Raw genomic sequence first — 27,899 nt, forward strand, 5'->3', positions numbered from 1 at the left:
ACATGAGACGGCATCCCGTGCTGGTGCACTGTACAGTCGGCTTACTTACTGCTCTACGCCTCTCCTCCCGGGCACGTGGGACGGCGCTAATGAAGTACGTTTGTACGGTAGTCACGGCCGTGGGAATAACCAGGGCGAGCCTTATTGTAACTCACGCCCAGACCCGTGACCTTGACATGTCAGCGCAGGCCGAATTCGGGACGGACGTGCAGCAGCTACTGAAACAGAGGCAGTCAGCGCACACCTGGCTCCGAAAGGTACCCAGTGAGTGGCGTGTATTGCCTCGGCAGCCGTGGGAACGTGTCGGCACTCGGGATTGGGAACGAATGAGACGAAGGCTGATTATGTTGTCAAAGTCGGTAAATTGGGCTCGGCGACGGAACAATAGATGGCCATCGATGTCTGTGTGATCAATGATTTTGATTGACTATCGGTGATCGGTAGGTAATGATTTATACGATTAGCTCACTTTTACTTTTAAATTAAGTAGGAAAAAGTGGGTGCTGCTTGATGAGTGCTTACCGTCTTACTATAAAATATCATGCAGCTAAGTACTTATGAAAATGACGCGTCATTATGGAAGTTACAAATACAATAAATAAGGAGACTCGAGCCCCCTGCCCTCCCGGAAGCAAAATTGCGTTCCAGCATCACCGAAGGCCTTCGCTGGGTGTGTTTCGCACTGTGAATAATGTAATTATATAATTCGCGAATGTCTCTCACGACGCAAATAGCCCAGGAAGCGTTTCAGTTTAGGCGCGCTCGGCGCGTATCCTGCGGCCTTGGGGCCAGGTGTGGTTGGGAGCTGGCGACACTTGTGACGTGGGCGGCGCCGGATATACCTAGCTATACGGACACGGATGAAAGGCTGCTGTGAGAGTGTCCGGTTATACGAGGGACGCTGTAAATGAAGGAATGGCTGGGTGGGACGGCTGGATTGGATGGAGCCAAGGCGAGAGGACTAGTCATACAGAGTGGGTATACTATTTCAGTTCGCAGTGATATAGGTGTGATGTTCCGTACATCGTATTCCTTAGGATATGAGAGTGAACTGATTGTGTAGAGATGAACTGGCGATTCAGTACGAATCAGTGTCTCAATAGCTGCCCTCGCCCCTCACAGAAGAATAACATCACGAAAAAAATCAAGATATCAGCCGCACCACACAATGCGGTCATTTCACGTCTGATCGCCCTGCTATTCAGACACATTTCGTAAATTCACAGACGACATGTCTCGGATTCCAAGTTCGGCATCGGCATTTGTCCCCGACGGTGAGCTATTACCACAGCCCAGCCGGGCTTGTGACACATTGTCCCGTCTCGAACCCTCCGAGACGGGAGCTGCCAGAGGGGACAGCCGTACTACTCTGTCCTCGTATGAACCGTCCCCGGACTAGAGGCGCTGTCCCCAAACCACCCCCCGATGATAACCCAGATAGGATCCCAGGCATCACTAGAATTCAGGCGTCACAGTGATATACTCAGTTCGCGGTATCTATAGTAGTCTGTGTGTGACACGTGCAACTCCCCGGACAGGCGACTGAACCGTGTCAACAGGTGACCACAAGGTGATCTTATCTGTCCCCGGTGACCCGCCGTAGCCCGAGGCAGCTACATAGCTCAGGTTGTTGATGCCTGCCACTTGACGGAGCGGTCACGCTACCTTAGCGACACCTGCGCCGAGCGGTTACCGGCGCGGGATGGTGAGGCGGAGGAAGGCACACTTGAGTTCGCGCGGATGACTGCTAGATGGCGCAAGCGTCCTCTTCATTCCTTTACCTTATGCTGGCTCTGCGCGGCGGTAATTTAGTGGCCGCCTCTTTTTCGGGTAGTTTGTTGTCAGCGGGCAGATCAGCTGATTGGTACTTGAGCAGCTCTAGTGCGGTATTTACTTGTTACGCTCGGTTTATGTATGTTTTCTATTTGTACTTAGTTTCGCTGGATTAGGCTAGTACTGGGCTAATATTTCTGTTATCCGTATATCCATTGCTAACGATTACGTGTAAGGGATATGTTCATGCATTGCCTTTTATTTTGCGCGTCCTTAAGTACTTGCGCGTAGCCTCGATTGGCGACCTCTAGGAAGCGGCCATGATCGCTCTTTTGACCGTGATCCTCCGTCGAGGATGGAGCTGTGACGCCTGAGCAGAGGCGATATCGTCGGTAAGGGTTCGATTGTATGCATTTTGGCGATTCTTATGACGATTCGTTGCAAATACGTTGTCGTGTCATTTTCGTGTTATATTTTTCGTGTCGTTATTTTATATTTTGTATTCGCAGAAACCGCTACGTTTCGCATCGTTTCGAGGCAGTGGGATGACCTTGACCTTGGGTCATGCGTTGGTCATGATCTGGATCCCCGCGGCCTAAAGTCCAATACAAGAGAGACGGTGCCAACAGCGCGTTTACGGCAGTCACCCAGAGTGAAGCTCAGGCAGCAATAGTTTCGACGTCGCCTTCCTGGTGGCTTCGGCTCAGCTGATCGTCGATTATTCTCGTCGCCGGGAGCTACGAATTGCGATGCTGGTGTGTGGCCGCCAATGCGGACGCGGTTGCCTGCCGCCGTGGGGACTGGTTCCAGGACGGAGGTTCCAGCATCCTAATGTCCCTGCGGCGGCGGAGGTCCGCGTCTGCTGGCGCCTGCTGTCTGGAGGCAGCTGCTGCTGATGGCAGCCCTTCGTGCTGGATCTGGCAGCCTCAATCATCAGTGAAGAGGTGCCCAGCTGGAGCTGCCACTCACAGTGCAGCAGTGTGATCCGGCCCAGCTCACCCAGCAGTATGAACAGTATGTACCTGGGGCTTGTGTTCGTGGAGTAATGTGCATTGCAGGGAGGCTCTCAGGCTCAGTGCTCAGACAGTTGCATAGGATAGTTGACAACCTCAGACGGGTGAACTTAGTTAGTAAGAATGTGTGCCCTCATATGTGTTATGCTATGTGTAGCAATGAGAGATGATTGATGCTGCGGAGTGCTATATTAAGTGAGGTACACGTTTGCTCAGTGTTACTGGCTGTTTGTAGGTTAAGATAAGCAGAGCCTGCATTTATTTGAATATCCTGTGTTTCCCATACCCTCTGCCTCACGCCTGATCAAGTAATGGATCTTGACAAGCTGTCGAAAGAGGAGCTGGTCAGTGAGCTGAGTAGACGAGGGGAGGATGTGAGAGGAAGGAAGCCAGTCCTGCTGGAGAGGTTGCGTGAGATCTTGAAAGAGGAGCAATACCAGAGTCAGGGAGCCATGAGTCAAGCCAAAGAAGAGAAAGACAACCTACAGGAAGAACATGAGCCAAAGAAGGTAGATGACGACAAGGGTGTTGAGACACAATCAGGATTTGAAGGTGGAGATGCCACAAGTGACAGGCCTGCCTCAAGTGTCAGAACGGCAGCCAGCATGGCCTCTGCCCGGGCCATGGAAAGAGCGAAGCTGGCTGGGCTCTCTGCGAAGAGGCAAGCTCTGAAAAAGAAGCACCTACTTGAAGCACAGGAAGCCGAGCTTCGTCGAATGAGGGAAGAGGTTGAGCTTCAAGCTGAGATTGAGGAGTGTGAAGCCCGAGAGAAGGTGTTTGAAGAAATGATGACTGAAGCACAGATGGAGCAGATGATGTTGCAGCCACTTGAAACCTCGTCTCATCCGTTGGAGAAGGAGCCCAAGGCTGTACTTCAGCTACAGGAAGTTGCAACAAAGCCGCAAGTAACTGTGCAAACAGGGCTAAAAGAAGTTGCAGCAAAGCCGCAAGTAACTGTGAAAACAGGGCAAAAAGAAGTTGCAACAAAGCCGCAAGTAACTGTGCAAGCAGGGCAAAAGGAAGTTGTAGCAAAGCTGATGGAAGTAACTGTGCCAAAGTTGCAAGGAGCTGCAGCTCAACGACAAGAAAAGAAGTCAAATGCTGCATCTCTGTTGCAGGAAGTTGCAGAAAGGCCACAAGATGCGGCACAAGCAAGGACTGCATCACACAAGCAAGAGGTGATTGCAAGGTCACAAGAATCTGCCTATTCACATGAAGCAACAGAGCCCATGAGACATGACATCAGAATGGCAAGAAGGCTCCAGCTGCCTGCACTTGACCTGACTGTGTTCAAGGGAGATTCTTCAAAGTACAAGCCATTCTTGAAAGCCTTCGAGGCGAACATTGCAAGTAATGTGGATTCGGAGGCAGAGAAGCTGTTGTACCTGCTCAAGTTCACGCAAGGAAAACCACATGATATTGTGCAGACATGTGTCCACCTGCCAGAAGAAAGGGGCTACTTGCAAGCAGTCGAACTGCTGAACAGCAGGTACGACACTGGGGTTTATGCAGTGACCAGTCTGATCACCCAGATGCAGAACCTGCCAGCTCTTCGGGCAGATGATGCGGAAGCTCTGGATGACCTCAGCATTTTCCTGAGAGGATGTTTGAATGCCCTTGAGACCCAGCCTCATGGCTTGCGCTCGGTTGATCCTAAAACCATCTGCAAGCTGCTTGAGAAGCTGCCCCACCACATGATTGAGAAGTGGAGACGACTGGTGGATGACATCGAGCACGTGGAGAGACGCCAGGCGAACTTCAGAGACCTGGTTGGGTACATTGAGAAGGAGGCTAGGATAGCCATGAACCCATCCTATGGACGACAGGTCCTGGGATCAAGTGGAAGGCCCAGACTTCATGAAGCCAGGAAGACAGAGCCACGGGCTGTCAGGAAGACAGCTGTGGGCAAGACCCTAGCTGGGAGCATCCAGTCTGTGGGCAATCCAATGAAGTGCTACTTCTGTGAGGGAATGCACAAGACCGAATCCTGCAAGAAACTCCAACAGAAGACACCAGAGGAAAGAACCACATTTGTTAAGCAGAATGGCCTCTGCTTTGCTTGTTTGCAGCATGGGCATCGATCCAGATTCTGCAAAGAAAGAAGAAACTGTGAGAAGTGTGGAAGAAGCCATCCGACAGTGCTCCACATTGACAAGCCAGAGAGCCCTACAGTGACTTCGGGCCACCTGGCACCCAGCAGGACAGGAGGCGGCAAGCTGCAGGTTCTCAAGGTACAGGTATGCTTTGGTGACCTCAAAGTGACCACAAATGCCTTTCTCGACAGCGGAAGCACGCACTCCTTCATATCGAGTCATCTGCTGGATGAGCTGGGATTGAAGCAGCAGAAGAGGACCTCGCTCAAGGTGTCTACCATCAGTGGAGAGCAGACAATGAACAGCAGCATCATCCCTGGACTGCTCATTGAAGACCTGGACCAAGGCAATGTTATGGAGCTGCCCCCGTTGTATGTTCTGAGCCGCATCCCTGTCGTGACTGATGATGTGCCTTCCCAGGAAGACATGCAGAGATGGACGTATCTGCAAGAAGCCGGTGTGACCCTGAGGACGATGGACGCTGGAGAAGAGGTCGGTCTCCTGATTGGAGGCAATGCAGGCGGCGTGATGGAACCGCTGCAAGTCTGCCCCAGCCAACACGGAGGACCGCACGCGATCCTGACCAGGTTCGGCTGGATCCTGGGCGGACTGAAGAACGAGAGAGGCAGATGTCAAGTGAATCGCATCAAAGTAGACATGAATGACCAGATGTCTGAAGAATGGTTTGAAAACAGAGCTGAGACAAGAAAAGGGCTTTCAATAGAAGATCTCAGGTGGTGCAACCAAATGGAAAACGGCTGTATCAAGAAAGAGAAGTACGAGATCACACTGCCATTTCGGGACCAGACGCCTCCTCTCGAGAACAACCGAAGTGTGGCAGAGGGGCGCCTGGAACTGCTGAAGAGGAAGTTGAACAAGGACGAGAAGTACGCGGAGGAGTACATCGCTCGTATGAACAAACTTCTCGAAGATGGGCATGCTGAAGTGGCACCTGAGGCTGCAGACGACTCAAGGAGGTGGTACCTTCCCCACTTTGCGGTGAGGCACCCGACGAAGGACAATCTTCGCGTCGTCTTCGATTGTGCAAGCAAGTATCGAGGCACCAGTCTCAACGATACGCTGCTCCAGGGCCCCGACCTGACCACCCCGTTGGTGGACGTTCTGATTCGTTTTCGTCTTAACCCTTGCGCATTCACCGGAGACATTGAAGCCATGTTTCTGCAGGTCTCCGTTCCAGAAAGTCAGAGGGATTACCTGAGGTTCCTGTGGTGGCCGGAAGGAGTTACCAGCAAGCCTGCTCGCGAGTACCGGATGAAGGTCCACCTGTTCGGAGCGACATCATCGCCCAGCTGCGCCAACCTCGCGCTCCACCGCGCAGCGGAAGACAACAAGTCCCTGTCAAAGGAAGCAAGCAAGACGATACGAAGTAACTTTTATGTTGACGACGTCCTTAAGTCTGTGCAGGACGACGAAGCTGCCATCAAGCTGCTGAAAGAGCTGAAGGAAATGTGTGCTCTTGGGGGATTTAAGCTGACGAAGTTCAACAGCAACAGTGTCAAAGTCCTTCAATCGGTTCCTCAACCGGAGAGAAGCAAGCAGGTGAAGGATCTGGTCCTCGGCTCTGACCCCTTACCGACAGAGCGCGCACTTGGAGTTGTATGGGATCCGAACACAGACACCATCGGCTTCAGCGTGGACATGAAGAAGCTGAATCAGAAGCCGGCCACGAGGAGAGGATATCTGTCTGCTGCAGCTTCTTGCTACGATCCTCTCGGGCTGGTCGCTCCCTGCGTTGTCAGGGCTCGGATGGTCGTCCAGAAGCTGCATCGACTTGGCGGGAGCTGGGATGAAGAAGTCCCGGAGAGTCTGAGAAGGGAGTGGGAAGAATGGCTGCGGGACCTGAGCCACCTGTCGCTCCTGAAGATCCCAAGATGTCTCTCACCTCTGGGGCTCGACGCGGCGCTTGCTGCCGGAGACAAGATCCAGCTTCATCTCTTCGCTGATGCCAGTACGTCAGCGTACGGGGTTGTGACCTATGTATGTTGTGTCGACGAGGAGACTGACCACGCCAGTTGCAGGATTCTGTTTAGCCGGGCGCGACTGGCGCCGATGAGACAGCTCAGCGTTCCCCGTCTGGAGCTAGCTGCGGCGACGCTCGCCGTGAGGAGCAGCGTGGACCTGCGGAGAGCTTTGGACGTGGACGTGGACGTGCACTTCTGGACGGATAGCACAACCGTCCTCAAATACATCAGAAATGAGAAGACAAGGTTTCCTGTGTTCGTCGCGAACCGCCTCTCAGTGATTCACGATGGCTCGACGGTCGAACAGTGGCACTATGTGCCGAGTGAGTTGAACCCAGCGGACCTCGTGTCACGCGGGATGAAGGCCTCATCTCTCATCAACAGCGACCTCTGGAAGTTCGGGCCCAGTTTCCTGAAAGAGGCACAGTGGCCTGTAAACCCCGATGATGAAGAATGTGTGCACGATGCCGATCAGGAGGACGTAAGGGTTGCTGCGATGAAGACGGGCGAGGAGTCGTCACCCATGGAGAAGCTGACTCGGCACTACTCGTCCTGGAGACGCCTGGTCAGGGCCGTTGCCCTGCTTCGTCGGTTGGTTCGTCGGTGGAAGAATGCTACTCGCGGTGCGACACTCAAAGCGTGCCTGACTGTTGCGGAGCTGAAGGCAGCTGAGAGTGCCATCATCCGAGACATACAAGCTCGGCACTTCAGTGAGGAGCTCTGTGACCTGAAGACAGGGAAACCTGTGCGCAAGTCGAGCAAGCTGGCGCGTCTGGATCCATGGCTGGACGGAGACATGATTCGAGTTGGTGGTCGACTGAGCCAGAGTGCTCTCCCATTCGATTCGAAGCATCCTAAGATTCTTCCAAAACGAGATCCTGCGGTGGATTTGATCGTCACTGCAGCCCACGAACAAGCGGGACATGAAGGGAGACAGCATGTTCTGTCGGACCTCAGGGCATCCTACTGGATACTGGGAGCCAACGCGGCGGTGCGTCGCTGCCTCAGTCGCTGCGTCAGCTGCAAGAAACGCTTGAAGCAGCCGGAGCATCAGAAGATGGCAGATCTTCCTGAAGAGCGAACGGAAGTTGGCGGGAAAGCGTTCGCCCACACTGGAGTGGATTACTTCGGTCCTTTTTTCGTGAAGCATGGTCGATCTCAGGTTAAGAAGTATGGCGTCGTGTTCACCTGCTTGACAATACGCGCCGTTCACTTGGAAGTCGCTGACAGTTTGTCTACAGATTCCTTCCTCTGTGCCCTCCGACGTTTTGTGGCACGTCGCGGAGGCGTGCAGTCTCTTCGATCGGATCAGGGGACAAACTTTATCGGAGCGGAGAAGGAACTTAAGGAAGAACTCAAGAAGCTGAAAGAGCGTGACGGTGAGATCCGGGAAGCAGCCCTCCATCTGGGCATCGACTGGCGCTTTCATCCGCCTCACGCCTCTCACTTCGGTGGCGTGTGGGAGCGCCAGATCCGCACCATTAGGAAGATTCTCACCAGTCTACTCACTCAACAGACCTTTTCACATGAGACTCTGCAGACCATGCTGTGCGAGGTGGAGGCGATAATCAATAACCGCCCGCTGACACCCTTTTCAACTGACGCCTTTGACCAGCCGCCTCTAACCCCGAACCACCTCCTGCTTCTCCGGAGTGTCGTGTTTCCTCCGTCGTCTGCAGAGTGGGACCACCGGAGAAGTTGGAAGCAGGCTGGTTACCTCGCGGAGCAGTTCTGGCGGAGGTGGAGAACTGAATATCTCCCTCTGCTGCAAGAGCGAGGCGGACGGACAACGAGAAGTCGTGTCAACATCAAGAAGGGAGATATCGTCCTGATGGTAGACGACACTGTGCCTCGTGGAGTGTGGCCACTGGGCCGCATAGAAGACGCCTTCACGAGCGCTGATGGACGGGTGCGCTCTGTCAGGATTCGCGCCCGCGGCTCCTTCTACGTGAGGCCGGTCACCAAGGTGGTGAAGATTGTTTGAAGAAGTTTAAGTTTGTTTTGACTGAGACGTCAAAAAGGGGCGGGTGTTGATGCCTGCCACTTGACGGAGCGGTCACGCTACCTTAGCGACACCTGCGCCGAGCGGTTACCGGCGCGGGATGGTGAGGCGGAGGAAGGCACACTTGAGTTCGCGCGGATGACTGCTAGATGGCGCAAGCGTCCTCTTCATTCCTTTACCTTATGCTGGCTCTGCGCGGCGGTAATTTAGTGGCCGCCTCTTTTTCGGGTAGTTTGTTGTCAGCGGGCAGATCAGCTGATTGGTACTTGAGCAGCTCTAGTGCGGTATTTACTTGTTACGCTCGGTTTATGTATGTTTTCTATTTGTACTTAGTTTCGCTGGATTAGGCTAGTACTGGGCTAATATTTCTGTTATCCGTATATCCATTGCTAACGATTACGTGTAAGGGATATGTTCATGCATTGCCTTTTATTTTGCGCGTCCTTAAGTACTTGCGCGTAGCCTCGATTGGCGACCTCTAGGAAGCGGCCATGATCGCTCTTTTGACCGTGATCCTCCGTCGAGGATGGAGCTGTGACGCCTGAGCAGAGGCGATATCGTCGGTAAGGGTTCGATTGTATGCATTTTGGCGATTCTTATGACGATTCATTGCAAATACGTTGTCGTGTCATTTTCGTGTTATATTTTTCGTGTCGTTATTTTATATTTTGTATTCGCAGAAACCGCTACGTTTCGCATCGTTTCGAGGCAGTGGGATGACCTTGACCTTGGGTCATGCGTTGGTCATGATCTGGATCCCCGCGGCCTAAAGTCCAATACAAGAGAGACGGTGCCAACAGCGCGTTTACGGCAGTCACCCAGAGTGAAGCTCAGGCAGCAATACAGGTATTCACGCGAAAACGAACGAAATGCTGTATTTTAGCACTCACTTTCCGAAATAAAAACATCGGAACATGTTCAAGAATACACAGACATTGCACCATTGCCCGCAACCGGATTCAGTGACATTTCAGATGAGTCCCTGCGCACTGCCTAAAACGCCAGTAGGTGTCGCGTCGCGAGCAAACTATCATAGAGGTCAGCACCAGCGACCGACCCTTGCGGTACCCAGTTGAGCTGACGGACTACCGAGAGTACCGAGACAGCGTTAGACTGCCGGTCCCAGCGGGACTGGGCCAGTCATTGACAGATCACATGAAGACATTTGACAGGCTGGATGAAGTTACAACTCTATTGTAAGATTGTCGCTCTCAAAGAAAAAGACATAGTCCTGCTTTATCGACGGATTGAACATCAAACGTTTGTGGAGTGGTCCACAATATTAGAATGCGTTGCGAGACCACAATCGTGAAACCATAATTTGATGTGAAACTAGACAAAAAATAAAACGAATTCCAGATTTAGGTACACTCCAGACCACGAATACCTACCGCAACCCACCTCCTGAAAATATTTTTCAACTTCGTTTAGAGATAAGTAAAAAACGCAAGAAAAATAAACCGAAAGGAGACAGGCTCAAACGAGCTACCGATAACATTGAATTGAACCTTTTCATAGTTTTCAAAGTCGACACTCAACGCCAAACTGTCACAGGTGGGTCGCTCAATGTATGTATCTCAGCAGAAAATTAGCTTTCTCGGTCAACACAGCCCACGCCATAAAGTCGCCGGATCCAAACATGTCGGTCCGAACGGTGAGATGCGAGTCTCCATTCAGTCCTCAGTCGGCGATTGTCTGAACAGACACGACCTCTGGCCCACGGCGGACGAGTCGTCTCCCGATACTACGGTCTCTAAGACAGTAACAAACGGTGGCGGCCGGCGGCGAGGGCCGGACAGACACCAGTCACAGCTCTCCGGCCTGGTCGGTCAGCCGCGCGCCCCTCCAGCCGGCCCCTCAGAGACCAGCGCTGGTCCGGGACGTGGCCGCGCGCCCCTCCAGCCGGTCCCTCAGAGACCGGCGCCGGCCCGGGACGCGGCCAGCCCAGCCCAGCACGGCGCAGCAACAACCACCATCGGGTGCTGCCGGACTGACACGGCCCGCGGCACAAACACATGGCGGCGGTAACTCGGAACACAGTCCCAGTCAGAAACGTTGAGCTTTACTACGGACACTGCTGTGGGCGGGCCGGTTCTGTGGGTCGGATGTCTACTCGATGCACGAAAAGTGGAAATTATTGCTGCGCGCGCGCAGGTTTGGGCGTCACTCTCTACAGACCGCGTGTGGGGCGGCCGGCGGCCTCTGTCGCCGGAGGGAGCGGCCTCTCTCGCCGGCCGAGACGGCAGCCGGCGACACTGCTCCGGCCGCGGCCGCGTATCCTTACGAAAATAGTTCATATGCGTGGCGGCGGCGCGGCGCGGCGTCGTTTCTGGTCCTGCCAGCACCGGTGGCGACCGTGACGCCGCCTATACGGCGACTAGAGCGCCACCGCGCGGAAGAGGGCCATCAGAGCGGCGCTGGCAGCCGCCGCGAAAGGCACCGTCACCAGCCAGGCAATGATGATATTTCTGAAACGGAGGAGATACACCGTGAAACGGAATTCCTCCAGCTGACTGACAAGGAAGAAGTGATTTGAATGGTTATGCTTCTGTTTCATTCGATAATACACAATGTTGTTATTTCTGCAGGACCAAATGTGCCTGAGTTTAGTTACGACATAAAATCGCCGTACCAATGACGATACAATTGCCGATAAATCGAACAAGAAACCGAATTAAAGCAAAGCGAATCCCTTTTTTACAATGCTATCATAAAAGCCTCGTGTATCTAAGGAGACACTGGAAACAACTGAAATCCCAGCGCAAATGACAACCCAGGGCTACCAAACTTCAATCTATCGCCTCCCCCAGTCTCCCATCCATCAGGGCACAAACGTACGTACCTGAACACCTTCCAGTCGACGCCGGCGCGTGTGCTGCGCGCCCAGCCGACAAACACCACGCTGCCCACCTTACAGTGGGTGGTGGAGACGGGCAGGCCGATCTTGGAGGCGAACAGCACCGTGAACGCGGCGCCCAGCTCGATCGTGAAACCGCTGCGGGGAAAAACGACAAGTGTCAATTATAGTGAGGACAGAGACAGAGTGAGTGAGCGTTTGATGAGTCGGGTTAATTCAGACAGCAGGTTTATCGCTTACATAAAGCGAACACGGAGCCTGAATAAAGCACAATTCTGCTGAAAAATTTACGCACTGGTAACAAATGCAAGAGCTGCTGCAGCGCAGGTAGAGAAATTCTATTCAGTTACAGAACATGGTCGATCCATCGCTCTAAAACAGTGCGGGCACCAAGCAGTCGGTGATGCTTCAAATACCATTTCCGTATGTGTCCTACGTGTGGCTAGCGACAGTGTGTGCGGAGGGGGAGAGAAGAGGCCACTGGGTGCAGAGCGTCAGCGGTCACTCACCTAGACGGAGTCAGCTGGGTGAGGTCACGGGGGCAGAGGGTCACTCACCTAGACGGAGTCAGCTGGGTGGGGTCAGTGGTCACGGGGCAGAGTGTCACAACTCACCTAGACGGAGTCAGCTGGGTGAGATCACGGGGCAGAGAGTCACAACTCACCTAGACGGAGTCAGCTGGGTGAGATCACGGGGCAGAGAGTCACAACTCACCTAGACGGAGTCAGCTGGGTGAGATCACGGGGCAGAGAGTCACAACTCACCTAGACGGAGTCAGCTGGGTGAGGTCCTCGCCGATCGTCTTGATGACGCGCCGTCCCCAGACCCACAGGCCGACTGAGATGCCCACCTGCCGAACACAGAGAAGCACTGGTCACCGGACTGCAGGTAAAGCATCTTGGTTAAAACGTCCGAAACTCACCATCGGAGGCTGACTTGACAAAGAGGATGTGACAATGCAACCACCGGATGCTGTTACCTGAAGAACTAATCAGAAATAACGTTACAAGCAAGACAAAAAAAAAGTTTTTACAAACCCGTTACAACCATTTCACTCATTTTCCCATCACAAGTCCCTACTTAAGTTCGAAGCCTCTCCTCCGCTGTTCCGCCTTCTCCACCTTAAGTTTCCATCTAAACCCCCACGCCTCCCACCGTGCCAGGCGGACCACTCACGCCTCCGTAGAACAGAATGTAGACGGGCGTCTCGGCCTTCTGCGCCACAGAGCCCTCCATGAAGATGAGCCACACGGCAATCAGCGGCCCGATGGCGTTGCTGACGTCGTTGCCGCCGTGCGCGAAGCTGCCGAACGAGGCCGTCATCACCTGCAGAGCGGCGAACAGGCGCGCCACCTCGGGCGGCTCCGGACGGGAGAGCTCGCGCAGCTCCCGCGCCGCCTGCCGGAGAGAGGGGGAGGGGTTAGAGGGGCGGAGGGAGGAGGTGCCAGGTCACAGCAGGGTTGAGAGAGAAGAGTAGGTCACATTGGGTTCAGGGCACACTCTAAAGTCTATTGCCACATATAACAGTAGTACTACTGTTATCTGTGCTATTGCAGATGATACAGAATACCTACATAGTATACAAGTGCCATCACCAAGACATTGAACTCAATAGACCACCGAACAGATGCAAGCAACTAAACTCTCAGAATTGTGACACTATTCCGAAACATCAGATTAGATACGCCATTCAGTAACGTGTCGAGGTCACTCAGCAATGGTGGCTCACCATGTCCGAAATAGCTCATTATGTAATGTTTCAACCGTAACTGACGCCGCCTGCCAACGGCCGCTTATCTGTCTCCTGTCAATTCACAGCTCGTGTAGCTATTTCTGTGCTGTCAGTAGCGCGCGATACAGGACATTGACAGCAATCGATACCGAAACGCTGGCGATTTAGACATTTCACGGCCAATCAATCACATTACCTCAGTGAAGGCATCTGTCAGCTAGCATCACTCAATATTGGAATTTCACCGTACCGAGTCATCCTTTCACTCAAAAGAAATTCACCAAAGTGCTTCAAAAGAGGGAATGCGAAGCAGACCAGTGTCTGATAGAGCTCAACGGCTAATTGGGTTGGCAATATCGAAAATATGATCAGTTATCACCCACCGGGGAGTCATCCTAGTGACGAATAGCGTGCCAATACGTGCCTGAAGACTACCGACTCTGACAGCTCAGAGCAAAGACTTTTGACAGTTCAATAGCCCAGAATGCCGGCGTCACGTTCTTTTTTACACCTACAGCACATCGCACCTGACAACCGACCATGGTAACAAAAATGACAGTTCTATCCTGACAGAAAACTCGAGTCGACACCACCGATATATCCCTCCACGACCACTGACAGCCGACAGAGAGTGCTCACGGCGGCGGCGCTGGGCGCTGACTCACGGCTATCGGCAGGACGTTGGAGTTTTTCCGGGCGTCCACACCTCCGCCCACCAGAGGTAGCTGGCTGGCGTTGCCCGGGATCGAGCCGCCGTTCTTCACGGGCGCCGAGCCGTTCTCACTGGATACAGCCGACTGGATCGACTGAAAAGGTGTGAGAGGCGAGGGTAGGCGAGGTGAAGCATCTGGGAGGGAGCTGAAGATGACCAGCCGCAGCGAGGCAATTAACATCACGAATCTCGATAAACTGACAGCATATTCAGTCTCTAGGGTCCATCCACATACACCCTTAAACCACTCTTCCCGAAGTACGATCCATCCATCTGGAACCCACCTATCATCCCCCTCCGTCTCCTTACCGGCACCTGTAGAGTGGTGGCCGCGATGTAACCGTTGTTGGCCGCCGTCTCTCCGTTGAAGGCGTAGGTGGCGGCGGCGCCCTGCGGCCGCGCGGCCGCCTCCTCAGAGGGACTCAGTGTCTGACTCAGCTTCTCCATAGAGATGGTCGGCGTCGGACCCTTGGACACGTCCGGGCTGGGCAGCCGAGACGTCTCTGCCGGAACGACCACGGTGGAGTTACGAACTCTGCGTACATAACGATCGTTATAAGAGTCGTACAAGGTCCGGTGTGCTGAATGGGTTCAATGCATAATCACGCCACGCTTTGACAAGCTGTCTTTACGCTGGTTTTGTAACCATAACAACACGCTTTTTGTCGATACCAGGCTTCACACTAGTCAAAGGACCGTATCATAAAAACTACGCCAATGCGGCTGTATAAAAAGCTCATCACCGGACTCAATCTGAGAACAATGTGACGTGAACACACAAAAACGTGTTGAAAAACCACACGGGCTATCGCGCCATCCATTACCGTTTCTCCATATCATCAATCCCAGTCTCCGAACAATTTCCACAACCTGTCACCCTGCCGTCAAACGAGCAAACTGTGGACGCGGATCGCATCAGCCTGGGTCGAACCACGCAGCACGTTGCCATGGCGATACGCTGACACCGGAGACCGACAGACCGGGGCCCCTATACCAGACCGGCCACGTGAGGCGGATAGGGTGACCGCGGTGCCGACGCCGATACCGGCAGACTCGCCGAATGGGGACGACAGGGGCAGATGGCATAGGGTAAGGTGCCTAATTAGCGACCCCCTTAATTTGAACCGTCATTGCTCACGCTCTGTAGGTGCCACTGTGTTACTGGCTTGATTTTTGGAGAGATCGTTCATTTTTCTATTGAAATATAGTCATTTTCTGCCCCAATATTCACTAACTTATTTGTAGTGAGCATTTTGGCAAACCATTGCAAAAAACGCTAATAGGGAACTCTTCCCGATTAGCGACCGGGGAGGGTCGCTAATAAGTCTATGGGTTTCCCCATATTAAAAATGGCTAAAAATGCGACGCCTGAAAAGATGAAATATGATCTCAAAAAAGGTAACCTATACGCAAAGCAATCAATCACTCGAACAGGAACGTTTATCCAACACATTTACGTAAGTAAAAACTGATCACGTGATGCACCGAAGGCGAAAAGAAGGCGGAAACCCAAATTTTGGGGCTATCTTGTATGATATTCGAGATCCGCGCTGAATTCGGCACCCCTGCAGTCGGTGACGACATTTGGCATCCCCTGCCACACATTGTAAGCTTCAGCAACACCTCGTTTTCATTTCTCTCTTTTCCCCTTTCTTTCCCTTCTTGAGCTATTTGCGACCATGTCAGGCGCAAATAGGAAATATGAGTTGCGACACATTTTTAGCCGCCATGCTGTGCACAGTTGAGCGATTCACTATGGGAAAACGGCATATTTACGTCTGGACAACGAGTTGCGTTGGAGAGGCCGGAAATAGTGGCGATTTCAGGACCGCAAGAATGGACCGTCATTGGAATGATTCTTTTTTAAACCGTGCGCTGTTTTCGGCCGGAATTTAATAGTTACTACAAAATATTTTGTAATTACGTTTCCACCAAGAGTGAATGCCATCAGGGCTAAATTTTTAATACTATTGCATTTTGTCAAGAAGCATATAGTGCTGTTATATTGCAGTTTTAGCGCTTTTGTTACAAAATATGAAGCGATTAAGCGTCAGTGTAATTCATCAACAGTGCCAGAAGTTAATTTGAGGGAAAGCTATGCTAATTGCCCTTGTCCATCCACTAAAATTTATAAAATATTTTGCTTTGTGTATTCCAAAAGGAGAGGGAACTATTTCATTTGTGTCTTCATGTCAGAATTGAAGGTGGATCATTAAATTTTCAACGCAGTTTACAAACAAGCATTTCAATTTGGTCTTTCTCGTTTATAAGCAGTGGCTAAGAAAAGGTTGATCAATCCTGAAGTTCAGTCATCGTACCTCAACTTGGCAGCAAGATCCCCCAAGGACAGAGGATTTATTGTATACATGTCCTGTAAATCAAAACAAACAAGCTGAAGCATTTGGTCTTTCTTGTATATAAGCAGTGGCTAAGAAAAGGTTGATCAATCCTGAAGTTCAGTCATCATACCTCACCTTGGCAGCAAGATCCCCCAAGGACAGAGGATATATTGTAAACCTGTCCTGTTAATCAAAACATTTTTGTGCCTGCAAAGGCTTAAGTTATCTGTGGTGTGTTCGGAGTAAGGCTATAAGGCCGTTTTTATTGTATGTTTATATGTGGAGATTGAATATAACTGTGATCCTGTGCTTGTTTGTATACTTACGGTCAAACAGGGAACAGCACATTCACATAACATACTCACCTAGCACCTAACTCATAGCTGTACCGTGCAGGATCTGTACTTGTTCATGTCTCGAGCATTAACAAAGCACTTAAGTAGCTTAGTAATCATTTCCCACATTTTCTGAGCATCTAACATGACATACAGCAGTGCAGAACAGCTTCAGAGAAGAAACACTTTAAATGCACAGACTCGCACCAGCCACCCAATGAGCCAGTTCCTCAGTTGACTGTTTCCCTGGACGCAGCTTGGCAATGTGAGCTAACTTTTGGCAAGTTGAAGGTTAGCAGGTAAGTATAATTAGATAAATAAAAAAGTTAGCAGGTAAGATTGAGTTAGGGTGAGTACCTTCCTATAACTGGGTGCTACTGCCATGCAGGTCTTGGGTAGGCTGCAAATATGTGTGATGATTGAGGTTAGGTCAGCTGTCAGGTTAGTCAGGTTCAGGTATGCTCATTGCTCAGGTCACATTTTTATGGACATTTGGCAAATTAAAAAACTAACAATCTAATCTAAGCTAATCCAACTAAACATACACAACTACTGACTATAGGAACTGAGCACCTACCTACTTGTGCCTACATCTCATACCTGCAAGTCAAAGTAGAGTTCCTTGGTGGAAGATTACCCTCAGTACTTTTTATCCCAGCCCTGTGAAGAAAACTAATACTTCTAAGCTCTGAGTCACTGCTGGCCATGCACATGAAGAAACGCTGAGACTGAGAGCTTTGCCATTGTATATTGGACCAATAATGACTATCACAAATGACTATGAACACATAATATGATCACATCGTTGCATGGATTGTCACATTGACAATTTTACTACAATCCTTTTTTCAAGAAATACAGTGATGATGATTAACATCAAAATCAACATAAAGTGGATTTAGTGATCCAAGCTTTGCTGCTTTCTCCTCCAGTAGCAATGGAACGATCGCATGTTTCATTTGCCAGACACTGAGTACCTGATGCACATTACAATCTGCATAGCATCTAAGCATAGTAAAACTGCCCAAGTCCATTCATTCTAGATTTTAACTTGATAGTTAGCACTAATTTATCTTGCTGTTGTAAGTTATCATTCAATATTCATACCAATACATCAATATGCGCTCATCAGTCAACATTTTCTCATTCTGGCATGATCCTGCTCAGCATGCTCTTCAGTATTGCTCCAAGGTCTGCAATATTATAGCTTGCTTTTGGACAATAAGCTCTTTTAATTTTACTTTTTCTTGCTGATATATGAGCCCGATCAACTAGCGTTTATCAACCAAAATTTCATAACTTGTTCAACTTTGACTTGATATTGATATTGCTCAGTAGTCAGGACCTCTGTCAGCCTCCTGGATACTTCAGATTGTTTTCAGTCAACATGCTTCTTAAATATGATATAAGTCAATCTTAAGGGATTCAAAACATACAACAAAACGACGTACAAGAGCAAGAAAACCACCAGATAAACTAAAAAATGGCCTTGGAACAGAGCCAAGTGGTGCTCCATTTGTTTGTTTACAATGATTGTAGTGCTGATGTATTTTTAGGACTCTGAACGTCGGCTTATAAAAAATGAAACGTTTTTACAAAAGTTGTAAGGCAAGTAATATTTATCTGAAAGAACTAAAATATTCAAAAGCCAAACACTATGACATACATGAATCGGAACGAAAAAGTAACCCAAAAATCCAGCCTAATCACCGGCTCCTAAAACTGCAACACAATCAGCACTTTTCCCCGCAACTCGTTGTCCAGACGTAAATATGCGGGAAAACGGCAATCAATTAAAAAAGGAATGTCGATTAAGAATAAAAAAGGTGCATCATCCTAATGTGCATCACTTTTCGTCAGAGAGGGCCCAAACACACACGTTTTGGATAAGAAACTCGTCATTTTTATTTAAACTCATCTGAAACGCCCCACCAGAAACATCGACGACCGGAAAATAATTTAATTCGATAACCAAAGTATGGCTGACCTTTTGACGATGTTTTTACCCCGTTTTCTCATGCCAGTTTTTCTGTAGGGAGGTAGGTCGCAAATCGGAAAGGGTCGCTAATTAGGCACCTTACCCTATAGTACCGAGTACGGCGGACATATTGACACCAGACGGCTGGGTTCGTCAGCCCATGTGACCAGCTGGGGTAGATGGTGGTTGTTACTAGGCTGGTGCAATACTGGTGCAGCGCTGGCGCTGTTCCACTAATTGAGCGACACTGTTCCATTCACGGTTAATTAACTCGTACGTGTTTTTTCTCCTTTTTTAGTCCCGGCACTCTCGGCGTAGTCGCCGCCAATTCGTTGACGGAGCTCCGTCGGCGATCAAACGATTCAACTCCGATCGAATTAACGAATTGACGTGCCTTGAATTGGGAATTAGATAGGACGGTACTACAATAAAGACTAATGCATATGCGTCACGTCATCTACGAACACCTCGGAGCAGACGACTAACTAAACTTTAAACTGAATGACAATCTGTTTTAGTCATCATTGAAGCTGTCTTCAAGTACATCAGTTCTTTGTGCGTAACGGGCATATCGATCCTTTTCGACCCTGATGCTGTCGAACTGAATAAACCGAGTCCCGAAGATTGTCAATTAATAAATAACGTCCTGTAATGAAGCGTCTAAATTCATTTCTAAAGAAAGCAGCGAGTACTTTTCCGACATGATGAGGCGATTAAAATGATAAATGGCGTGTTAAAACCGGAATCTTCCGTTGCTTATTTATAGAGTGTCGTTCATTCACTCTCTGACGGAAAAGTTTCAGCAGCTCCGTATCTATTGATTCCACGTGCTGACCGCTGACTCAACCCATCCTGTAATTCCATACCGACGCGGACCTCATTCATACCCCCACCTCCTCCCCCATCACTATCGGTCGTCGACAGCACTCTACCACCGCTGACCGCCGAACTGCGACGCATACCAAATCACCCTCGCCGGCCCAGGGCGGATCCACGGCGGCACGGCCCGACGGCCCGACAGGATATTAGCGTCGACACGAACACGACCCGTGTCGCCGGTAATTCAGCCACCGAGCTGAACAAGCATTAGTGGGGACAGACACAGCTGCCGGAAGGGGACCCATGTCAGTCCCACGCACAAGGGGGAAAAGCTCAAATTATTGAGCGCTCAAAAAATTGAGCGGGCCCCATTATGAAGGAATAGGCGAAACGATGGTATTTTACAATGCCTCTAGCGTCACACTACGGCAAATATCGTATCCAAATAAGGTATCAATGGCAAGAGAGAGCAACAAGGTTTCTTCTCGAACACTCGCCGTGATAATTTATATCGGTGTTTTTGGAAAGAAAATGCCCTAAAGACGCTCAACTTTTTGAGCGCCACTTGTCGTTCGGGACCGCGATACTCAATAAATTGAGCGCCACGACAGACGACAGTCAGCTGGCGCTAAAAAAATTGAGTGGCGGCCAGCATCTACACTCAATTTATTGAGCCTTCTCCGTGACAGGTGAAGCCGGTACTGGCTGCCATTTCTGATGTTATGTTCGTTGAAATACGCTGAACTGAGTTGAAACAGAAATGCAGGAAGTTGAATGCTACGTGGTACCTAAACTTTTCACAAACCCATGGCATCATATCACATTTTCCGCTAGTAGTTTTATCGGTCGCCTTTCGGATTCGGCACACCTCAAATAATTATACAGGGCTTGAATAATCCGTATGAATACTGTATTGATATTTTCTGACTGTACTGGGAGAAGGGAATACGTGATTACAGAAAGATATCCACCCACGCTTGAATATTGGAGAATTATACAGGAAAAACTGTATTGCCACGGTTACAACTTACAAGGCCGTTCGGCCGCAAACAAACAAAAATACTATACAATGTGGGTTAGATTCACAAACATCATCAAGTGTGGAACACAGAGACGAGCAAAACAACATCACATTATCGCATGCCAGCCCGACCACATTGGAACCGGGTGACCTGCGACCGGAACCTGCGTCTTGCCAGCATACATCACAAAAGCAGGAGGCAGTGTCGTACTGCTTTGATCCAAAATATGCCATATAACAAATGATATAAACGACCTAAGCTCGGACTAAGCTTATCATTATCAAATCCTTAACATGTAAAAGACGAATGGAAACATCGAGTCTCAGACCAGCAGTAGCAACCATCACAGTAGCAACATCACAAAGAACACGCGGCATTATCAGACAGCCGTTTTGTTATCGGGCTACAGGCGGCGACGGCGTGGTTGCAGGCCAGCTGCGAGGTAGCGGCGTGCGGGCAAAAGGCGCGGGTACACCTCCATGTGGCCGTGCGGACAGTGCGCGGTCGGCGTCGCATAGTGGGCGGCATCGAGCTGTCCCGGGGCCGTCGAAGCCGCACAGGTTGTCGGCGCATGTGGGCGCGCGCGGTCACCACGGCCAGCTGCTCACCGCCAGCAGACTGCGCAGCGTCGCCGCTCCGCCGGCCAGAACACGCAGACAACCCTTCTTGCAGTCGCACAACACGTCGCCAAACTCATTCACCTGCTCCACCATGTTGTTGATGTCACCGAGTCGTTCAAGTTGTGGCTCGTGCCGTCGAGCATGACCTGCCCGATCGGACACGGGTCAGCGGCTTCTGCTCCAGCGAAGTCTTCATCTTGGTGACGTCTTGCTGATCTCCACAAAGGCTGAGCAGATGACCTTACCCACAGGGACGGCCGACGTCCTCGCCAGCGACCGCTTGGTTGTGCAGACCTGCCAGAAAAAGAAAAGCTGTTTGGTGATCTCAAACGATTTTTTTTTTCTTTATGCAGTGGAACAAAATGGAAAACATGTCATACAACAGGAACTAAAAAAAGATGCAGCCTAGGTCGTCTAAGAAATGGGTGCAACATTGATAAAATTCTTCCTTGAATGAATTCTACAAATGCTTTTGATAAAATGTGTGGTGATTATAAGGAGACCACTTTACTATAAAATTGCTCAGGATTCCCTATCTGGACCTGTCAAAAAATCCTGACTGCACACCAAAAATGAGCATTAAATCCGAAACCTCTACCAGGTACCTAGGGATAAATAAATTCTGATTCAGGAAAATATTTCACATCATACAAATAAAAACCTTTACTATATTGAAACTGAAAATGTGATGCCGATCCAGTGACCTAAGGGTCTCAAAGTATAATAATGAATTAATCTATTATAAATTTGGTGGTGACTGCCAACTGGCGTCTGGCAGCCTAGACCTTGAGGCTTGAAAGTGGCCTTCCTTTTCCGTTGACTCCGATCCTCCAGATGGAAATGATGTAAAGGATCATTTTTATCTTATTTCAAATGAGCCAGTCAGCAAAGTGGCTATCCTGTTTCAGCATTCACACACACACACTAGTTGACTGTCAGTCTGTCATGCTGTCAGTGTTGTGAAGTAACGAAGGAGTTGAGTTTTGTTGATTATAAATTGTGATGTTATGTAAAGGACTGGAAAATGAATGTGAAAACTATGGAAACATATTGGCAGAGTATTGTCACTTACTATCAGGACATATGGATAGAGAATACATTCAAATTAATAAGAAATGCCAAATATCAAGGTATTCAATCACTGATAGTGCAGTGGACTATCATATGTTTTAATGTCAATTGTATGAAAGTTAAGACTGAAACTACCTTTTACTTCATCATACCTAATGAAAAATTGTGTGAAGAAAACATTCACAGCCTCTTTGAAGCACTTAGACCACTAAAAAACAAAAATTTTCACGTAAATATGTTGTGTCTCTTTCCCTCAAAACATCATATCGGATGGCGCCACTTTCGTCGACAGTTACTTATCTGCACGCAAATCGAGGAAAACGTGAATTGATTGACGTTTACGTGTTTCCAAATTTAAAATCACAGCATATTCAAACTTTTCAGTGTACCTTTTAACATCTAAATATAACTAAAACGATAAAAACTTACCTTCAACACAAGGACGACGACAACCACGCGACCGGAGACGTCGCGACGAAATAAACAAACGGCGCCGCCAAATGAAAAATATTCTCCGGTATGGGTGATGTGAAATTGAGTCGCAATCATTTTGGGTAGTATGAAAAATGCTCTTTCCAACAGAACCCCAGTAAAAAACGTGAATGGACAAAAAATAACTTTTATTTCGACATAAATATTGGCCTGTTTTTAAGGCATCCTGGTATGCCGTAAGATTTCGACCTAGAAATTGGTGTTCCCCCAATCATTGAAGCTTGAGCAGTGAAAAATATGAAAGCATAATCTGTTTTGCATCATTAGTGATTCTCCTAGGGTGTTGCCATTTCTCCCTAGGTGTTGCGAGTTGCTTTTGCAAAACGTGTTCCTGAAACGGCTCAATTTTTTTAGCCCTCAGCATTACGCCTATGGGAGCCTCTGACGTCACACGCTCAATATTTTGAGCGCTCAATAATTTGAGCTTTTCCCCCTTGTGCGTGGGACTGATGTTAGAAGAGTTGGAGCCAAATTTGGATGGTGAGTGGTGTCCGGGCTGCATTGGAACACAGCATGATTTGGTGATCGTTCTGGGATCCATGCGTTTTTAGTCAGAGGCCCTAACACCAATGCATTATTTACACCAACAGGCCCCGTCACCACCAGCACCACATAATGAACAAGCACCAACTGCAGCGGCCTCTGCCACTGTCGGGTCACTGTCGGCACTGGAATAGGCAGGCCTCCGTTGGGACGTGCACAGTGCACAACATGGGAGAGAGATACACTACTACCAGTCTGTCGGGCGTTTGAAGATCATGAAACCCTTCATAGACGGGAAAGGAATTCGTCCGGTAAGCCTCGATCAGACAGTCAAGCCAGATCATGTAACTTAGATCAGTTCAGAAAGAAGTCAGTGTCGCGTCAGACCTCCTGCCCGACTTCCGGTCACACCCCAAACATCAATATCTCAGAGCAGAGCAGACCGAGCAGCCTACGCTGCGCTGACTAAGCCAGTCCTCGACCAGTACCAACTGAAATTCACGGACGTAAGCGCACACACGCATGCAGAAGTGAGTTAGCAAGCTCCCGGTGTTAGAGAAAGGGCTGAGGGAGTTAGTCCCGCCACCTACCGGGCGAACCCAGCATGAACTGAGCCTCGCGACGCATATCGGCCGTCGACGTCACCGCCGCTGCAACAACAGACACCCTCAGATAACAGTACCGGAACACCTTCACTTCAGTCACCGTAACAACAGACACCCTCAGAAACAGTACCGGAACACCTTCAGTCACCACAACAACAGACACCCTCAGATAGCAGTAACAGAACACCCTCAGTCACCACAACAACAGACGTCCTCAGAGAACAGTGACAGAACACCTTCAGTCACCGTAACAGATCACCCTCAGAACGCAGCTCCGGACAGAGACAGGGACAACATACATCCTCAGATAGCAGCTCCGGACAGCGTGGGGCAGTGATAGCGACAGTAGCAGTGACAGAACAGTGACAGCGGCAGGTCAGGGTCACGGGCGCAGGTAAGGATAGACGCAGTCACCAGACAGGTTACCAATACCCTAAGAGACAGAAATGAGAGGCTAAGGAGTGACGACAGGCATATGACGGCAAAGAATCAACAGGCATGACAGAACGCAGACATCGAATATACAGCGCTGAAAGGAACCAATTTGTAGAAACGGCTTGGTATAGCATAAGTATTGGCTGTCGCAGAAGAGAAACACAACAGAGGCAACATATCATTCCGCTAAGTAACTCGCAAAATACGTTCAATAAGACAGGCAACGTCTCGGCCCGGCCAGCGCCATGATAGACACTTTGTGGCTTCTGCTTGCTCCACACTCATCCGCACAAAAAAAGTTAAGGCTTGCTCCTGCGGCCTCTATAAAATAGGAGCAGGGCTTCATTCGAGCGACGTCAGTCCACTCTTAAAAACATTACACAACTTAACACGAGTCACGAGAAGAGCGAGCATGATCAGCAATTCAGGACCAAAGGAATGTTATATTTACAGACGTAACTATAACCGAACCTAACGCTCAATATTCGGCTCACACACCGACACGCTTCAGGTTTCCAATTAATGACATCGTTATTCCAGAGACATGCTTATTATTCCGGGCGACAAACGGCCCTAAAATGGAAGGGGAATCCCCGCTATCGTACCACCAAATCTGAAATGGGATCTAGTCCTAAATTTAATATTCTGGCCATCCAAAACCAGAACCAGTGGAAGAGGGGCAGCGGCCTCAACATGGGAGATAGTGAGGGCGGTCACCGGTCAGACCCCTGCCAACGGAATCCGACCCCGGCGGCCCCACTGCTCCGCCCGCCCAGCCCCGGCTATCGCCATGTATCGGCTGGCGCGGCCCCCGTCAGCACTGCTGGCAGGGGCGGGGCCGGACAGAGCCTCCCCAGTGACACGGAGCCGCCAGGCAGCTTCCTGCGGAGCGGGGCGCTCAGTCGCCGGGCCGCCGGCGCCTCAGCCGGCCCGATCCGGAACGAACTGGATCCGTGACGTCACCGCATGACGTCATTGTCGGGCAGCCGACGCCGCGGTCGTTGCGAACCGCGAAACAAGTCCGGGAACCAGTGGCGGCCGACGGAGCAGAAACTGGCGAGCGTCGATCGGGGGAAGATCAAACGACGGTGCGCGCCGGGCTCAGGTCGGCCGCCGCTCCTCCGCTGTGTGCCAGCGCGCCGCCGCTCGGTCCAGATGACGTCATCATTACGTCACAAGCCCAGAGGTCACGTCTTCAGTAATCCTCAATCTACGCGAACCGAGCGATCCCAAGCCGTCGGCTCCGGTAAACAATCCCTCCCGTCGCAGCGGTCAAAACAGCCACCTAGTAGTTTATCCCAAAGATCCAGCGGCCGTAGAAACACCAAGTAACATCAATTCGTACTTGGAAATTCGAACAAAGTAACTCCCTTTCAGATTGGTCACTATCGGTTTCCTGTTGGTCGAGTTGAAACGTCACACATGAAAGACGTAGTTCCTGCAGAGACGGACAACCTGGAGGGCGAAGCCGTCTGCGCTGTTGATGACTTCTGCTGACTGCTGCAAGAACATCAGACGTTGGTCGCAGTGACCATTCAGACTGATAAGGCGGATAACGGCATCGAGGAGTGACGGATAAAACAGCGGTGAACAGACTGCGTAGGTAGCGGCCGCGGAGACACACAGACGCAACACCGCTGGTGGTAAAGGTCACAGCCTCTGACCGGGCTCCGTTAGCCGAGACGGCGGCTGCTGACGGAGCTCACGGTGCTGACAGCGCTCACAGTACTGATCCTGCTCACGATGCTGATGTTGCTGACGGTTGTAGTTCCGGTTCATCCGAGGACCGCGGGCCCCCGGAAACCAGTCAGATAACCCGACCAGTCCAGTAACCGAGCCGATCGCAATAGACCAAACAGTCGAGTTGGGCTGGGTGACGCCGGAAACGGGATGTGTTTCTGCCCCTAAACAGTACTGAAACGACGGCGTGCAATGTTCGCTGATGAATAATTCATTGTAGAAACGTTACATAGCACGGACGGGAAGAAGAGTAACTATTAATAGATCGGCTTCCGGAACGCAAACCAAGAAAAGAGCGGTCTTAGAGTCTTAGCGACGGATCAAAAAGTGTCTAGACGCCTAGACTTGGAAAACAAGTTCGGTGCGCCTGTACTGTATATCTTGCATGCAGTCGTGGTCAAAAGGGCAGTCCAAGAAGTGAGGAACATATACACCGTGCGAATACATAATTTTGACTTTTGAACTTCCATATTTCCTGATGATATTCAACTACGTAACTATCTAAGTGGCATGTGTTGCAGAAAAGACCGACAAACTCTGGCTACCGCTAAACTCGTCAGAAAGGGCACATTCTTGTTGCCACATGTCTCATTCTAGCGATACATCCGGGGCTCCTCGGCATTCAGTCAGCGTCAAGGGTCAGATAATATTGACTGCACTATATCCTCCATTCGGGTGCAAATTGAAAGCCACGGAAGAATGACGAGATCACCATTTGACCAGACCACCAAAATTTACCGACTCTCATCTCGGACACAAGAGATAGCTTCATAATAGCCTGATCATGGTCACAAAGCGAGGACCGACCCCGGCGCACAGCCGTATACTGGCGATCGACCGGGTGATTTTCCGCCAACAATACCGGTCAGAGGGCACAGCGTGGTCATCTCCCTCGGGCCGGCGGACACTGGGTGCTCTATTGACCACACACGGACAGTGGGGCAGCCATTGTCGGCAATCAGTGTCAGCAGCCAGAGTAAACAGTCGGTGACATCCAGTCTGTACCGAGCAGCGTAAACGGCGCAGGGTGCCAGTATTGCGGATGGCCAGAGATGTTAAACATTGACATTCGGGATTAAGCATTATTTCAAAGTACGCTTAAGTGAATCAAGTATGCGACGAAGCTTATTTCGAAAAAAATAGAAATATCCGAAATCGATTCCTTTACGGTGACCTTTACCTACTACTATGGTTACTTTCTTGAAAAACCGATAATAACAGGATGAGCGTCAAGCAAACAGCATCGATCCAGCATCACAAGCTGGCGCACGCCTAAACTTCAAACACTTCATTTTGCTGAGTGGCACTATCGAAACACATTACCAAGTGCCCTCAGTACCACGAAAACATTGGTGCATATCATAAATGTGAAAAGCGCACGGCGACCAAAACAGTCCTGCATTTTCATCACATAAAGCAATAGGTACCATGGGAACACAAGCACCACCAAACAGCTCAACAATCACAATCAAAAGCACAACAATCACAACAGTGTGGTGTGTAGCACTCCGTCCTGCCCTGTAATGCCCCGAGTCATCAGCCACTGGATGTAATACAAACAGACACCTCACGGCCCCAGTGTCCCTGGGCGTCTCTCTACCAACCTCCAATCATTCAGCGTCCCAGAGTGTCCCTCTCCCGTCCTCCGACCCTTCCGCGTCCCTCCACCCACCTTTGATTTGTCTCCGGAGTCGCGGCACGAGCAGCAGCTGGACCCCGATAGCCACGATCAGACCGGCAGCTACCGAGATCAGCACCACCGCCCACACGGGCAGCTTGTCCAGGTACAGCACTGC

General features: G+C 50.3%; 2 protein-coding genes across 8 annotated transcripts in view; one reads left to right on the forward strand and one right to left on the reverse strand.

Annotated features, from left to right (window-relative positions):
• The first annotated feature begins 1,634 nt into the window (after positions 1-1,634).
• Positions 1,635-9,660, forward strand: LOC122377501. 3 transcript variants are annotated; one of them, XR_006255886.1, is made up of 3 exons: positions 1,635-2,165; positions 2,283-9,426; positions 9,544-9,660. XR_006255886.1 is itself a non-coding variant. In XM_043357567.1 (3 exons), exons 2-3 carry the CDS (start codon positions 3,098-3,100, stop codon positions 8,843-8,845), a joined length of 5,148 nt encoding a protein of 1,715 aa, XP_043213502.1. In that variant the 5' UTR covers positions 1,635-2,165; positions 2,283-3,097; the 3' UTR covers positions 8,846-9,660. The 3 variants fall into 3 exon arrangements, 2 of the variants coding, with proteins under 2 accessions (XP_043213502.1, XP_043213501.1); XM_043357567.1 differs by having other exon boundaries at positions 2,283-5,732; positions 6,333-9,660; XM_043357566.1 differs by having other exon boundaries at positions 2,283-9,660.
• Positions 9,661-9,722: 62 nt separating this feature from the next.
• The window catches only part of LOC122377503 (sodium-dependent phosphate transporter 2-like), a 53,853-nt gene continuing 35,676 nt past the window's right edge, over positions 9,723-27,899 (reverse strand). For 3 of the 5 annotated variants that reach the window (XM_043357571.1, XM_043357570.1, XM_043357568.1), the window contains 8 exons: positions 27,776-27,895; positions 23,914-23,973; positions 14,474-14,667; positions 14,118-14,258; positions 12,897-13,118; positions 12,485-12,570; positions 11,706-11,858; positions 9,723-11,331 (listed from right to left, as the gene is read on the reverse strand). In XM_043357571.1, coding sequence (XP_043213506.1) covers positions 11,241-11,331; positions 11,706-11,858; positions 12,485-12,570; positions 12,897-13,118; positions 14,118-14,258; positions 14,474-14,667; positions 23,914-23,973; positions 27,776-27,895 — 1,067 coding nt within the window. In that variant the 3' untranslated portion in view covers positions 9,723-11,240. The remainder of the gene's footprint in view (positions 11,332-11,705; positions 11,859-12,484; positions 12,571-12,896; positions 13,119-14,117; positions 14,259-14,473; positions 14,668-23,913; positions 23,974-27,775; positions 27,896-27,899) is intronic. The other 2 variants (XM_043357573.1, XM_043357569.1) reach the window with 1 other exon arrangement.

This window comes from Amphibalanus amphitrite, unplaced genomic scaffold, assembly GCF_019059575.1.
Source record: "Amphibalanus amphitrite isolate SeventyFive unplaced genomic scaffold, NRLGWU_Aamphi_draft 000046F_arrow, whole genome shotgun sequence".
NCBI classification, from domain to species: Eukaryota; Metazoa; Arthropoda; class Thecostraca; order Balanomorpha; family Balanidae; genus Amphibalanus; species Amphibalanus amphitrite.

Bases quoted from the DNA above. Each gene is read 5' to 3' on its own strand.
- LOC122377501 (XM_043357566.1), top strand. From the start codon at position 3,098: ATGGATCTTGACAAGCTGTCGAAAGAGGAGCTGGTCAGTGAGCTGAGT.